Consider the following 12,891-nt stretch of genomic DNA (forward strand, 5'->3'; position numbering starts at 1 on the left):
TTGCAGTGGGAATGGTGAAGATGATTGTATTGGGGATATATTTGGAAATGGGTTAGGTATGGGGTATAAGAGAAAGATCTCTTATCATAACTCCAAGATTTCTAGCCAGAGAAATCTGTTTGTGCTATATACTGAGATCGAAGAGTGGGTACTTTTTGTTTTTTGAGGAGTGCAAGGGAGTTTTGTTTGGAATTGTTTTAAGTTGGAGAGGCCTATGAGGCATATAAACGGAGATGTGTAGAAGGCAGTTAGTTGGAAATATAAACTGGAGAGTTATTAAGCTTCCTTGGTCTGGGTAAACTCACTTGGGGAGTAGATAGGAAAGCAGCGGTCAGTGGGCTGTGCCCTGAGGCCTGGCAGCCAGTGTTTGGAAGTCAAGGAGGTGAGGCCGATCAACTAGTGAGGTAGGAAGAGAGCCTGAGGCTAAGGGAAGAGAGTTACAGGAGGGAGTTATGGGTGCTGCTGAGAGCTCCAGGAACTTGAGGTAGGGGCTGAGAATTGACCACAGGATTTGGCTAGAGGGTGCTGCTTGGTGCCCCTGACAAGAGCAGTTTGGGTGAGTGACTAGCTAGAAAAGCCTGATTGGAGTAGGTGCAAGTAGAGTGAAGAATTGCAAACAAGGGGTCTAGACAGCCCTTTTGAGATTTTTTGCTAAAAATGAACAAAGAAATGAGTTGGTAGCTAGAAGGGGATATGGGATCAAGTGAGGGTTTTTGTATTTTATACTACGATGGATAGTACAGTGCCGATGAAGGTGATTCAGTCTCTGTCCCAGGTATTACACAAAGTGCTTTTATAGGTTTTACCTCATTGGTTCTTCCTCACCACTTGTAGACGCAAAGAGTATCGGGATCCCTGTTACTCTGAGGGTCAAGGATAACTTGGCGTAGTCACCCAGCTAGATTGCTGGAAAGTTGCAGAGCATGGATTTGAGCCTAGGTTCCTGGTCTTAACCCTCTGCTGAGAGATTATAGAATTTTCTCTAAATTATATTCTGACTCTTATTTGTGGGAGGTAACTTCGCCATTCCTCTGACCAGCCTTTTTAAAATAGAGCAGTCGGGACTTCCCTGGTGGTCCAGTGGTTAAGACTTCACCTTCCGGTGCAGGGAGTGCGGGTTCGGTCCCTGGTCAGGGAGCTAAGATCCCACATGGCTTGCGGCCAAAAAAACCAAAACATAAAACAGAAGCAGTATAGTAACAAATTCAATAAAGACTTTTAAAATGGACCACATCAAAAAAAAAAATCTTAAAAAAAAATAATAAAAATAGAGTGGTCAACCAGGTATCCTTACATTTGTGATTCTACTTCCGTGGCATCTAAAGATCGTTTATGTGAGTATACACATACGGGGAAGCATGGGTTGACTTTGTGTTTATCTTTTATAAAATGGAGTGTACATACCTTTTTATCCTTTGCTCAGTTTTTTTATTTTTCAACGAATATTTATCTAAAGACTACCATGTAGAGGCCAGTTGTTTTAATGTTTTTTTTATAAAAATGGGAACTATCACCACAGTCATGCAAATTAATATGTGCTGCCTTAAATCTCTTTAACATCCCACCTACCTCAGCTTATAAGAAGTTCGATAACTTGTTCCGTTGTCACAAGTATTTGCTCTAAGCAAATGCTTCTGGCTTTGTATCCTGAGATGTTAGTAGTAACACATCCCTAACCTGGCCTCTAATCCTTCAGCCCATCCTAAACATTACCTGGGAGATTTGCCTTATCTCTTGCCCTGCTCAGAGCGTTTTGCAGCTCCCCACTAATTACCCTCAGGATAAAGTCCTCTTAGTAACATGGCCCCACCTCTTTAGCTTTCATCACATTCAGAGGGGTCTATGACCCCCTCAAAGATTAAGAAAAGTTGCCCTATGATTATATTTCTCTCATACGTTCTAATACTGTTTTGTTTTATTGAACTTTTGTATGTGTATCTTGTTTCCATAGTGAGACTTTATACTCTGATTGGGAAGCTCCTGTTTTTATTTCTTTCATAGCCCCAATAAGGTCTAGCATGGTGTTGGATAAGTGTTTGATAATTATTGTACTGAAAGAAAGTGTGTGTACATATATATTACTAACAAATTTATGGGTAGGGAAATTTTGACAAACAGGTAACAAGCGTAGCTAACATTTTAAAAAATTGCAGTCCTGAAATGTGTGGATTTTGCTTGTAAAGGTGGAATGAGCTCAGTTTTACACACATTAAACATGGTGAACCCTAGATGGTTCCTTACTAGGTAGAGTTCAGTATACCAGCTAACCAGATGGTTCCTTACTAGATAGAGTTCAGCTAACCAGGTGCTAATCAGCCACTTCTATTTAAATATCAAAAAAAGCTAAATGAATCACTGCATAATTTGTAAATTTTTGGAGTTCCTGATTTCTGCTAGCTGTAGTTATTCCCCAGACTTCACTTTTAATCAATTTTTGAGTGAAAATAAAAGTTTATGGCTTAGGAAAAATGAATTAAAAAGTAACAGTCCTCTTTAAAAGCTATCCAGGGACTTCCTTGGTGGCGCAGTGGTTAAGAATCTGCCTGCCAGTGCAGGGGACATGGGTTCGATCCCTGGTCCAGGAAGATCCCACATGCCATGGAGCAACTAAGCCCGTGCGCCACAACTACTGAACCTGTGTGCTGCAACTACTGAAGCCTGTGTGCCTGGAGCCTGTGCTCCGCAACAAGACAAGCCACCGCAATGAGAAACCTGCGCACCGCAACGAAGAGTAGCCCCCGCTCACCGCAACTAGAGAAAGCCCGCGTGCAGCAACAAAGACCCAATGAAGCCAAAAATAATAATAAATAAACAAATAAATAATTTTTAAAAATAAAATGAAAAAAATAAAAGCTATCCACTTCGTGGACTTAAATTCTTCGAGATTTTGCTAAATAAAGGTTAACTGAGTACTTAACTGCCCAATGCCAGATTACAACGTTTATCAACCTTTGCTTACCCTTACCCTCAGAGGGTTTAAAATATCCTCTGAGCTAAACCTAGGATATTAGGGCTTAAAAGGATTTTTGAGAACAATTAGGTGACCTCGGATGTTGCAAAGTGGTGTCCCATAAGCAGAATCTGACCCATAGACATTTGACCAGGGCAAAGACGTGACTGTCCCCTTTAGAGAGGATGTGTATTCTCCAGCTCACCTCAGTTCTTAACACTTCCTGTTGTTTTGAGCCAGACATTAAAGAAATCTGCAAAGCCATACCACTCTTCTCACTAGTTTAATTCTGTTCTTTGGAAAATATAGTTATATGTTATTTATCTTAGCACGTAATGGTTGGTTGTGGTTAGTTGTAAATGAATTAAGTATTTTTATCATTTCTCAGTTTTAATTTTCTAATTTGGTCAATATCAATAGCTATAACCCACATAAACAAAGGCTCTTTGAAGTCTTCAGTAATTTTTAAGAGTGTAAAAGGGTCTTGAGACCAAAAAAGCTGAGAACTGCTATTCAAATGGAATAAATGCTTATCATAATTAATCAGTATATAGTACAATTATTCTGATATTCATATGTATATTCCAACTCCTGCTTGGAATATTTCTAGACTGCCTAATAGATGCTGGCCAATCCAGAATTTTTCATTTATTAAGCTGTTTTGATGCCTGTTTTATAATTGAATCAAATTGAATCATCCTGTAATGTCAGTACAGAAGTAACAACGAAAAGCTGACTTCGTCCTCTGTGGTGCTCATTTACTGTTCCAAATACTAACCTAAAATAAGTTTAAGTGACTCATTTGTTGTTGTGCAGTTGTGTATATGAGCTTTGCATGCTTTGTTTTTAAGTAATTAAATGTCTCTAATCCAATGGAAATACCTGTTGGAAGTGCAAGATTCATTACTAATATAATATTTTCCCCTACTTCAGAAGTAAAAAAATCAAGCGTCAGAAAGATATGTTGAATTCACTACCTGTTTTGAAACTAATAGCAATGAGCTTGTGATATTTGGATTAAGGGGAACTTCCCTGGTGGTCCAGCAGTTAAGACTCTGCTTCCAGTGCAGGGGGCGCGGGTTCGTTGCCTGGTCGGGAAACTATGATCCCACTTGCCGCGAAGTGTGGCCAAAAAATTAAATTAAAAAAAAAAAGATTTCCTAATCAGACCTGGTTGTTAGATGAAGAGGGAACATTTCCACCTATAAGGATGTTCTTTGCTAAAGTTTATAAGAGGAACAGTTACACCTGAAATAATTAATCCAACCTGATTTAAAGATCTGACACAGGGCTTCCCTGGTGGCGCAGTGGTTGAGAGTCCGCCTGCCGATGCAGGGGACACGGGTTCGTGCCCCGGTCCGGGAGGATCCCACATGCTGCGGAGCGGCTGGGCCCGTGAGCCATGGCCGCTGAGCCTGTGCATCTGGAGCCTGTGCTCCGCAACGGGAGAGGCCACAACAGTGAGAGGCCTGCGTACCACAAAAAAAAAAAAAAAAAAAAAGATCTGACACAAAAAATAGCACATTTGGGGGAATTCCCTGGCAGTTCAGTGGTTAGGACTTGGCACTTTCACTGCTGGGACCCCGGGTTCAATCCCTGGTCGGGGAACTAAGATCCTGTAAACCGAGGAGCAGCAAAAAAAGAAAAGAAAAGTACATTTTTTATCTTGCCAAAGAGAGCAACTTGAAATAGAGGTCACATGTATAACTTCATTCAAGAGTGATGGGCTGGGCTTCCCTGGTGGCGCAGTGGTTGAGAGTCCGCCTGCCGATGCGGGGGACACAGGTTCATGCCCCGGTCCGGGAGGATCACACGTGCCGCGGAGCGGCTGGGCCCATGGGCCATGGCCGCTGAGCCTGCGCGTCTGGAGCCTGTGCTCCGCAACGGGAGAGGCCACAGCAGTGAGAGGCCTGCGTACCGCAAAAAACAAAACAAAACAAAAAAAACAGTGAAGGGCTGGGCTTCCCTGGTGGCGCAGTGGTTGAGACTCTGCCTACTAATGCAGGGGACACTGGTTCGAGCCCTGGTCTGGGAGGATCCCACATGCCGCGGAGCAACTAGGCCCGTGAGCCACAACTACTGAGCCTGCGCTCCGCAAAAAGAGAGGCCGCGATAGTGAGAGGCCCGCGCACCGCGATGAAAAGTGGCCCCCTCTTGCCACAACTAGAGAAAGCCCTCGCACAGAAACGAAGACCCAACACAACAAAAATAAATTAATTAATAAACTCCTACCCCCAACATCTTCTTAAAAAAAAAAAAAGTGAAGGGCTTAGCCATGGGAGCTATTGTACTTTGCTGTTGATCATTTGACTTGAACAAGTTTTGGTAACACCAAAGAACACAGACCACTTAAAGTTAGTCACTTAGGGAATACTATGAAGTGAGATTCCCACTCTCAGAGAATCCTTGATCCTTATTTCAATCAGGTGTCACATAACTGAAGCCCTAGAGAAGGTGAGGAAGCATGACTGATGTAACTTATCTGGGGAAGAGTGTTCCAGGCAAAGCGAATAGCAAGTGCGGTTTGGTTGACATGGTTCCTAAGTGTTGTGTTGATCAAATGACACAATCGTGGTTGTTTGTTTTTTTTTTAACATCTTTATTGGAGTATAATTGCTTTACAATGGTGTGTTAGATTCTGCTTTATAACAAAGTGAATCAGTTATACATATATCCCCATATCTCTTCCCTCTTGGGTCTCCCTGCCTCCCACCTTCCCTATCCCACCCCTCTAGGTGCTCACAAAGCACCGAGCTGATCTCCCTGTGCTACGCTGCTGCTTCCCACTAGCTATCTATTTTACGTGGTAGTGTATATATGTCCATGCCACTCTCTCACTTCGTCCCAGCTTACCCTTCCCCCTCCCCCTCCCCATATCCTCAAGTCCATTCTCTAGTAGGTCTGCTCTTTATTCCCATCTTGCCCCTAGGTTCTTCATGACATTTTTTTTTTCTTAGATTCCATATATATGTGTTGGCATACGGTATTTGTTTTTCTCTTTCTGACTTAACTTCACTCTGTGTGACAGACTCTAACAACCCAATCCAAAAACGGGCAGAAGACCTAAATAGACATTTCTCCAAAGAAGATATACAGATTGCCAACAAACACATGAAAGAATGCTCAACATCATTAATCATTAGAGAAATGCAAATCAAAACTATAATGAGATATTATCTCACACTGGTCAGAAAGGCCATCATCAAAAAGTCTACAAACAATAAATGCTGGAGAGGGTGTGGAGATAAGGGAACCCTCTTGCACTGTTGGTGGGAATGTAAATTGATACAGCCACTATGGAGAACAGTATGGAGGTTCTTTAAAAAACTAAAAATACTACCATATCACCCAGCAATCCCACTACTGGGCATATAGTCAGAGAAAACCATAATTCAAACAGCCATGTACCACAATGTTCATTGCAGCTCTATAAATAGCCAGGACATGGAAGCAACCGAAGTGTCCATCAACAGATGAATGGATAAAGATGTGGCACATATATACAATGGAATATTACTCAGCCATAAAAAGAAATGAAGTTGAGTTATTTGTAGTGAGGTGGATGGACCTAGAGTCTGTTATACAGAGTGAAGTAAATCACAATCGTGGTTTTTTAAAAAAATCAGAAAATATGGAAAGGGGGGGTTGGAACCACCCATAATCCTTGCACCTAGAGATAACCAGGTTGCACCTAGGGATAATCTATCCAGGTTTCTTAAGATGTCACTTAACATCTATATTAGTTTACTAGGGCTGCCATAACAGAATACCACAGACTGGGTAGCTTAAACAATGGACATTCAGAATTCTGGAGGCTAGAAGTCCAAGATCAGGGTATCAGCAGGTTTGATTTCTTTTGGCTTGCAGGTGGTTGCCTTCTCACTGGGTCCTCACATGGTCTTTACTCCATACAGATGTGCATACCTGTTGTTTCCTTGTGCATGTAAGTTTCCTCTTCTAGTAAGGACACCAGTCATATTGGATTAGGGCCCACCCTAATGGCCTCATTTTAACTTAATCACCTCTTTAAAGGCTCTGTTTCCAAATATAGTCACATTCTGAGATGCTGGGACTTAGGTCTTCAACATATGAACTTGAGGAGGCACAGTTCAGCCCATTACACCATCTGTGAACAAGTATGTCAGATATCTATCAGTCTTCCTATCAGTACAATTCTGTGCTATTTGGATATTCATTTTTATTAGTGCAGACTTATAAAGTAACCAATAGTAACAGCAGTAGTAATGCACAGTGATTTTTTTTCTCCTAAGCCAAATTAGGATTATTAAAGATTTAACTTTCTAAACAAAAGGCATTGAATTGTCTGGTTTTTTGCTTATAATATCACAAACAGCCTTCAGTTTCGCATTTGCTGGAGGAGACTTAATCCAGTATAAGTGAATAATCCAGTCGGCTCTTCTGTGGATAAAAAATGCCAGTGTTTTCCAAACGGACCATTCAAGAATGCTTTCAGATTTTTCCTGTTTCCTTTCAAGTACCATCTGTGCTATTTAATATTTTTCTTCAGTTTTTTTCTTCAGTTTTTTCTTCGGCTGACTCTTTTGCTTATGTTTATTTTAGAAGGAGAATTTTAACATAATCATAAAGGGGAAATTCGTTTAACATTACTTGCCCTAATAAATACATGACTGTAAAATGAAGTGTTCACTCATGTACCACCTAAAAAAAGCCTGGGAGCAATAGTTGACTTCTCTTTCTCTCACACTTCATAGGCGATCTGACAGCAAATCTTACCAGCTCACACCCCTGAAATATCTAAAACTGTGCTACTTCTCACCACCTTCACTGCTATCACCCTGTTCCTTCACTGTTAACACCTGTGATCTTTTGCTGGGATTATTGCAGTAGCCTTCTGGCTGTTTCTGCCCTGGCTCCCTTCACTGTACTCTTCATACAGCAGCCAGAGGGATCCTGTTAAAAACAAGTCAAAATCCTGTCATTCCTCTATTCAAAACTCCAGTGGCTTTTTAACAGTTGGAGTCCCTAATTTCCTACTTCCATCTCACTGACTCTTTGCTGTTCTTTGACACTCTGGGCAAGGTCGTACTTCAGGACCTTTGCACCTGCTCTTTCCTCTGACTGGAAGACTCTCCCCTCAGCTGCCGATAAGTCATGTTCCCTATTTAAAATTGTAACTCCCGCCACCAGTACTCTCTGCTCCAGAACACCACCGTCTGTCACACTACATAACTTGCATAATTTGTATTTGTTTCCTTCTAGAATGTAAGCTCCATGAGGGCAGGCATTTTTATTTTGTTCACAGCTTATTTCTTGGTGCCTAGAAAAGTGCCTGATTTCCTCAGTTATTTATTCCAGTTGAATTAATAGTAAGATGTGTTCCACACTTTGGGAAATACTGAGATATACAGAGAACACCTCCCACAGTCTTGAGTCCCTCCAGTGGGTCTTTCTTCTTAATCATATGTTAAGTGCTGCTTGGCTCTGAGTCTGGCCAGTTGGAGGCTCAGTAAAGAAAGCTTGTAACTTGCCTGGATCCTGAGTTTTTTCCTGAGGAATAGTCTAAATGCCAGGGGAAGAGGTGAGTGCGGGGAGAGGTAGGCAGGACTGGTTGGGAGAATAACATCCCCATCTGGGCCCAGTACCTAGACTCTGTTCTGGAAGACACCCAGAAGCGGTGCAAGCCTCAGCCTGAACTTAGGTGCAGTGGCATGAACCTGTGAGATGTGTTCGTGTGTTTGCTTCCATGAGCTACTTTGCAGGCTTTGGAATTTTTGGAAACAGGTAAAGCAGAGAACTGGCTACCCTCTTAGCTTTTTCACAAGAGAGAAACTATGACTTAAATATTTGCAATTTTTCATCCTTGCCGCCTTCTGTTGACTCTGAGTTGATCAAGAGGACACTGTTGTTACATGATAGGGCCAGGGCGTCTGTTCCTCCTAAGGTAGTTTGAGAGTCGTTCCAACAAATGAGCATGCCCTTAGACTCAGAAATGCAGAATAAGAACAAAACAAAAGAAATAGCCTCTTTTCTTCCAAGGCACTTTTGTTAGCACTTTAGTTTTCATCTCAAACTATTGGGCCCAAATTAATCAACATTTCAGCTTGTAAACCCTTTATGAAGTTCGTCAAAGCTCCAGGGATGGGGGTGGGGTGTCTTTCTAGGTTTGGTCATCCAGCCCTGGTGTAGTTGACACTTCACCTGTAACAAACCACGTGCCCCTTCCTTCTGGTTGTGCTGGTCAATACAGATAGCTTCGTAAGCAGCAAGCTTGAGGTACGACAACTTACAGAAGTTTTTAGCACATAAGCATCTTTATTCTAACCTAGTGATAATGAGCAGCTAGCTCTAGGCTTACAAGTTCCCCTGGAGTTGCTAGTATCTTGAATTTCTTTCCATTTATTTTAGGAGTAAAAGTCCCTCGCAATTTCCGACTGTTGGAAGAACTCGAAGAAGGCCAGAAAGGAGTAGGAGATGGCACAGTTAGCTGGGGTCTAGAAGATGACGAAGACATGACACTTACAAGATGGACAGGGATGATAATTGGGCCTCCAAGAGTAAGCGTCGAGCTACCGCTATAAATGTCAATGTCTTAAATTCACTGTGCCTCCTTTTAAAAAATATTATTAGCCTTATCACGGAAAAAGCTCACCAATGGTATATTTTCTGAAATGTGGCTATTCTTTTTTGACCAGTTTCAGTTTATATATTTGAACCTCCTCTGATGCTGTTTAATCCCTCTAAATGGTAAGCAAAAACCTGTTTAGTCTCGTAGTGTGAATTTACATGACAATGTAGACAGTGAGGTTTGAGGTAATTGTACCCTCACGTAGTTTAGAACAAACTCCTGGGCTTATCAAATAACAAGGCTCCAGGTACAGCCAGCATTCCTGATGACAGTGTCCAACTGAACTTCGGAAAACCTTTATGGTTGTGGTTTTTATTCATTGTTTCCCAGTCCTGCCATGCGTCTGTATCCTAATTCATTGGGCCATTCAACAAAGGGTTATTGCCTGCCTGGTCTGCTCTGGTGTGTTCCAGGCTCTGTTGGGCCCAAAGACCTTTGCGAAGAAGACAAAGACAGTGGGGATGGGGAACAGGACCCCTCTTTTAGAGCTCTGTGATTTTCGAGCATTCCCAGTCTTATAATGCCCGCTAACCTTTTTTTGTGGCACATAGTAAACCCCCCAGAAATGCCCTTTAATTCTCACAAGAGCCTGTTGTAAGGTGCTCCTGTTGGGTAGCTGCATTCCATCTTACAGATGAGGAAGCCGACTTGGAAAAGCCAGGGTACTTGCACAAAGTCACATAGCCGATAATTCCCAAACCTCGTCTCACTCCAGAGCCTGTGCTCCTAACCACTGTGCTATATTGTCTCCTTCCTATTTATATTTTGAGTTTTCATCTGTTCCCACTATAGAATTATCTAGTGTTAAGTAGCAATTTGATGTAGGAGTGAAGAAATAGATTCCAATAATGTGACACTTGTTTCAGACAAGCGGTAGGAGATTCTGCCTGAGTGTAGCAGGCCCTTTCCTGTGTCTGCTTGTGCTTAAGGGTGATGATGTTCGGTCATTCTTTTCACCTCGTGCAAGGCTCTGCACCAGCCTCTGGGAGATAGAAAGACACATGGGATGTGGCCCTGTCTGAAAAAAGGAAGAGTGTGGTTCTCGCTCAGTGTTAGGACTCTTAGATTGTCATAAACACTCATGATGAATGACTGGCTTTGATATTTAATGTTACTTTTTGCATCATTTTTGTGACCCTGTAGTTTTGTTTGGGGGGTTTAAAAAAATATTCAATCTGTTTTTACTCATTTCTTGATCTTTTTTTAATCTATGAAAATCGGGGTTTTCTGAATCTATTAAATACTGGGAAAAACCTTGATCTAGAAGGCTTGTTTCTTCATAAAGATCATTTCTTGCTGTCTCTGAAAGTCCACTGTATAGTGATGGCTTCCTTCACTGCATTCTTAGCTTCCTAAGAATGGTTTAGGTTTTTTGAAGATGAGAACTATTCTTCCCTTCTCTTTACTCTCCAGAGCACCTAGAAATGACTCAGAATGGGGTAGATGTTCAACAGATTTGTTAACAGACTGATTTTTAGGTTCTAACAAACTAAGAATGAACCAGCGTACAACATTGTGAATACACTAAATACCACTGAATTACATACTTAAACAAACAAATGAATAAATAAAATGAACACTAAGTTCTGTTGAAAATATGCTGTTCCGCCTAAAACATCTTAGGTTACCCTGAGTTTCAGTTTACCTCTTTCCAAAGGGGACTAGCTTTTAATGAGTAGCTACAGTATGCAAGATACTTTTCATATGTCCTTTACATCCTTTTTTTTTTAATTGAGACATAATTCACAAACCATAGAATTCACTTAACCATAGAATATACTTTTAGAGTGTACAGTTCAGTGGTTTTTATTATATTCAGAATTGTGCAACTGTCACTAATTTCAGAGCATTTTCATTACCCAAGAAAGAAACCCCATACCCTTTGGCAGTCACTCCCATTCTGCCTTCTACCCGCTCACTCCTCACCCTTGACAATCACTGTTTACTTCTGTATCTATGCATTTGCCTGTTCTGGACATTTCATGTAATTAATATGTGGTCTTCTGTGACTGGCTTTTACTTAGCATGATGTTTTCAGGATTCATTCATGTTATAGCACTTATCAGGAGTTCATTCCTTTTTATGGCTGAATAATATTCTTTTGTATGGCTATACCATATTTTGTTTATCCATTAATTAATTGATGGACATTTGGATTTTTTCCACTTTTTGCATATTATGAATAATACTGCTATGAACATTTGTGTACAGGTTTTTATGTGGACAGATGTTTTCAGTTCTCTTAAGTATATACATAGGAGTGGAATTGTTGGATCATATGATAACTCTGTTTAACATTTTAACCAACTGGCAAACTGTTTTCCAAAGTGGCTGCACTGCACCACTTTACATTCCCACCAGCAATGCGTGAGGGTATCAGTTTCTCTGCTCCCTCACCAATACTTGTTATTGTGTCTTTTTACCCTTATAGTTTCTATTGCCCTGGCTCCCCAAGGTTAAAAGCAAAGTCATAAAAGGAGCTACCTGCTTCTAGGTGCTTCCTGTGACCAATCTGTTTTATGATTAACATACAGGGTATATGCTGTGCATCTGGAATATCAAGCTAATTATTAAAGCATCTAAATAGAGCTCTGAGTAACTCACGTCCCTGTTGTATTTTTGTTGTTGTATTACTCAAAATCCTCCACCAGTATTTAAAAGGCATATACCATATGATCCAGCAATTCTGCTAGGAATTTACTCAGCTTTTCTTGACTGTATTGCCCAAAAGCCTGTATGTACAAAATTATTTCATGCAGTGTTTTCAATAGTAGCAAAATATTGGAAAGCACCTCAGGATCTTTCAGTGGACCATATTATATACTGTTGAGCTTTTCAGAAGAATGAGACAGATTTATATGTGCTGAAATGGAGGATCTCCATGATATTTAAGTGAAAAAAGGTACAAAGCAGTATACAGACTGTGCTGTCACTTGGGGCGGGGGTGGGTGAGGGAAGAGGAAGAGGCCAGACATATACTTGTGCTTTGAGTACTTTTGGAAAACATAAAAGAAGTTGATGACAGTAGTTGCCTTCAAAAGGGATTGCTGGCTGGGGTCAGGGTGGAAAGGAGGCTTATTTTTCACTGTATTTTTGTACTCTTTATGCTTTAATCATATGTGTGTGTTAGCTATTTGAAAAAAAAAAAATATATATATATATATATCTTTTTTTTTTGAAAGCAAGTCCTCCAAACCTAAAAGTAAAGCTTCCCATCCAAGTGCCTCTTGCAAAATTCTGGCAAACATGTGACTGTCCACAGCATTAGACGTGGAGTCTTTCTACTCTGACCGTGAGGTGGTAACACTAGCCAGGTTATAGAGCAAAGTTTCTC

General features: G+C 41.0%; 1 protein-coding gene across 2 annotated transcripts in view; it reads left to right on the top strand.

Moving 5' to 3' along the window:
- Positions 1-12,891, top strand: part of UBE2V1 (ubiquitin conjugating enzyme E2 V1) — a 31,691-nt gene that overhangs the window by 9,298 nt on the left and 9,502 nt on the right. For both annotated transcript variants that reach the window (XM_029220406.1, XM_029220407.1), the window contains exon 2: positions 9,338-9,486. In XM_029220406.1, coding sequence (XP_029076239.1) covers positions 9,338-9,486 — 149 coding nt within the window. The remainder of the gene's footprint in view (positions 1-9,337; positions 9,487-12,891) is intronic.

The sequence above is a fragment of the Monodon monoceros genome, unplaced genomic scaffold, assembly GCF_005190385.1.
Source record: "Monodon monoceros isolate NGI ecotype Baffin Bay Population unplaced genomic scaffold, NGI_Narwhal_1 Super_Scaffold_13, whole genome shotgun sequence".
Taxonomy (NCBI): domain Eukaryota; kingdom Metazoa; phylum Chordata; class Mammalia; order Artiodactyla; family Monodontidae; genus Monodon; species Monodon monoceros.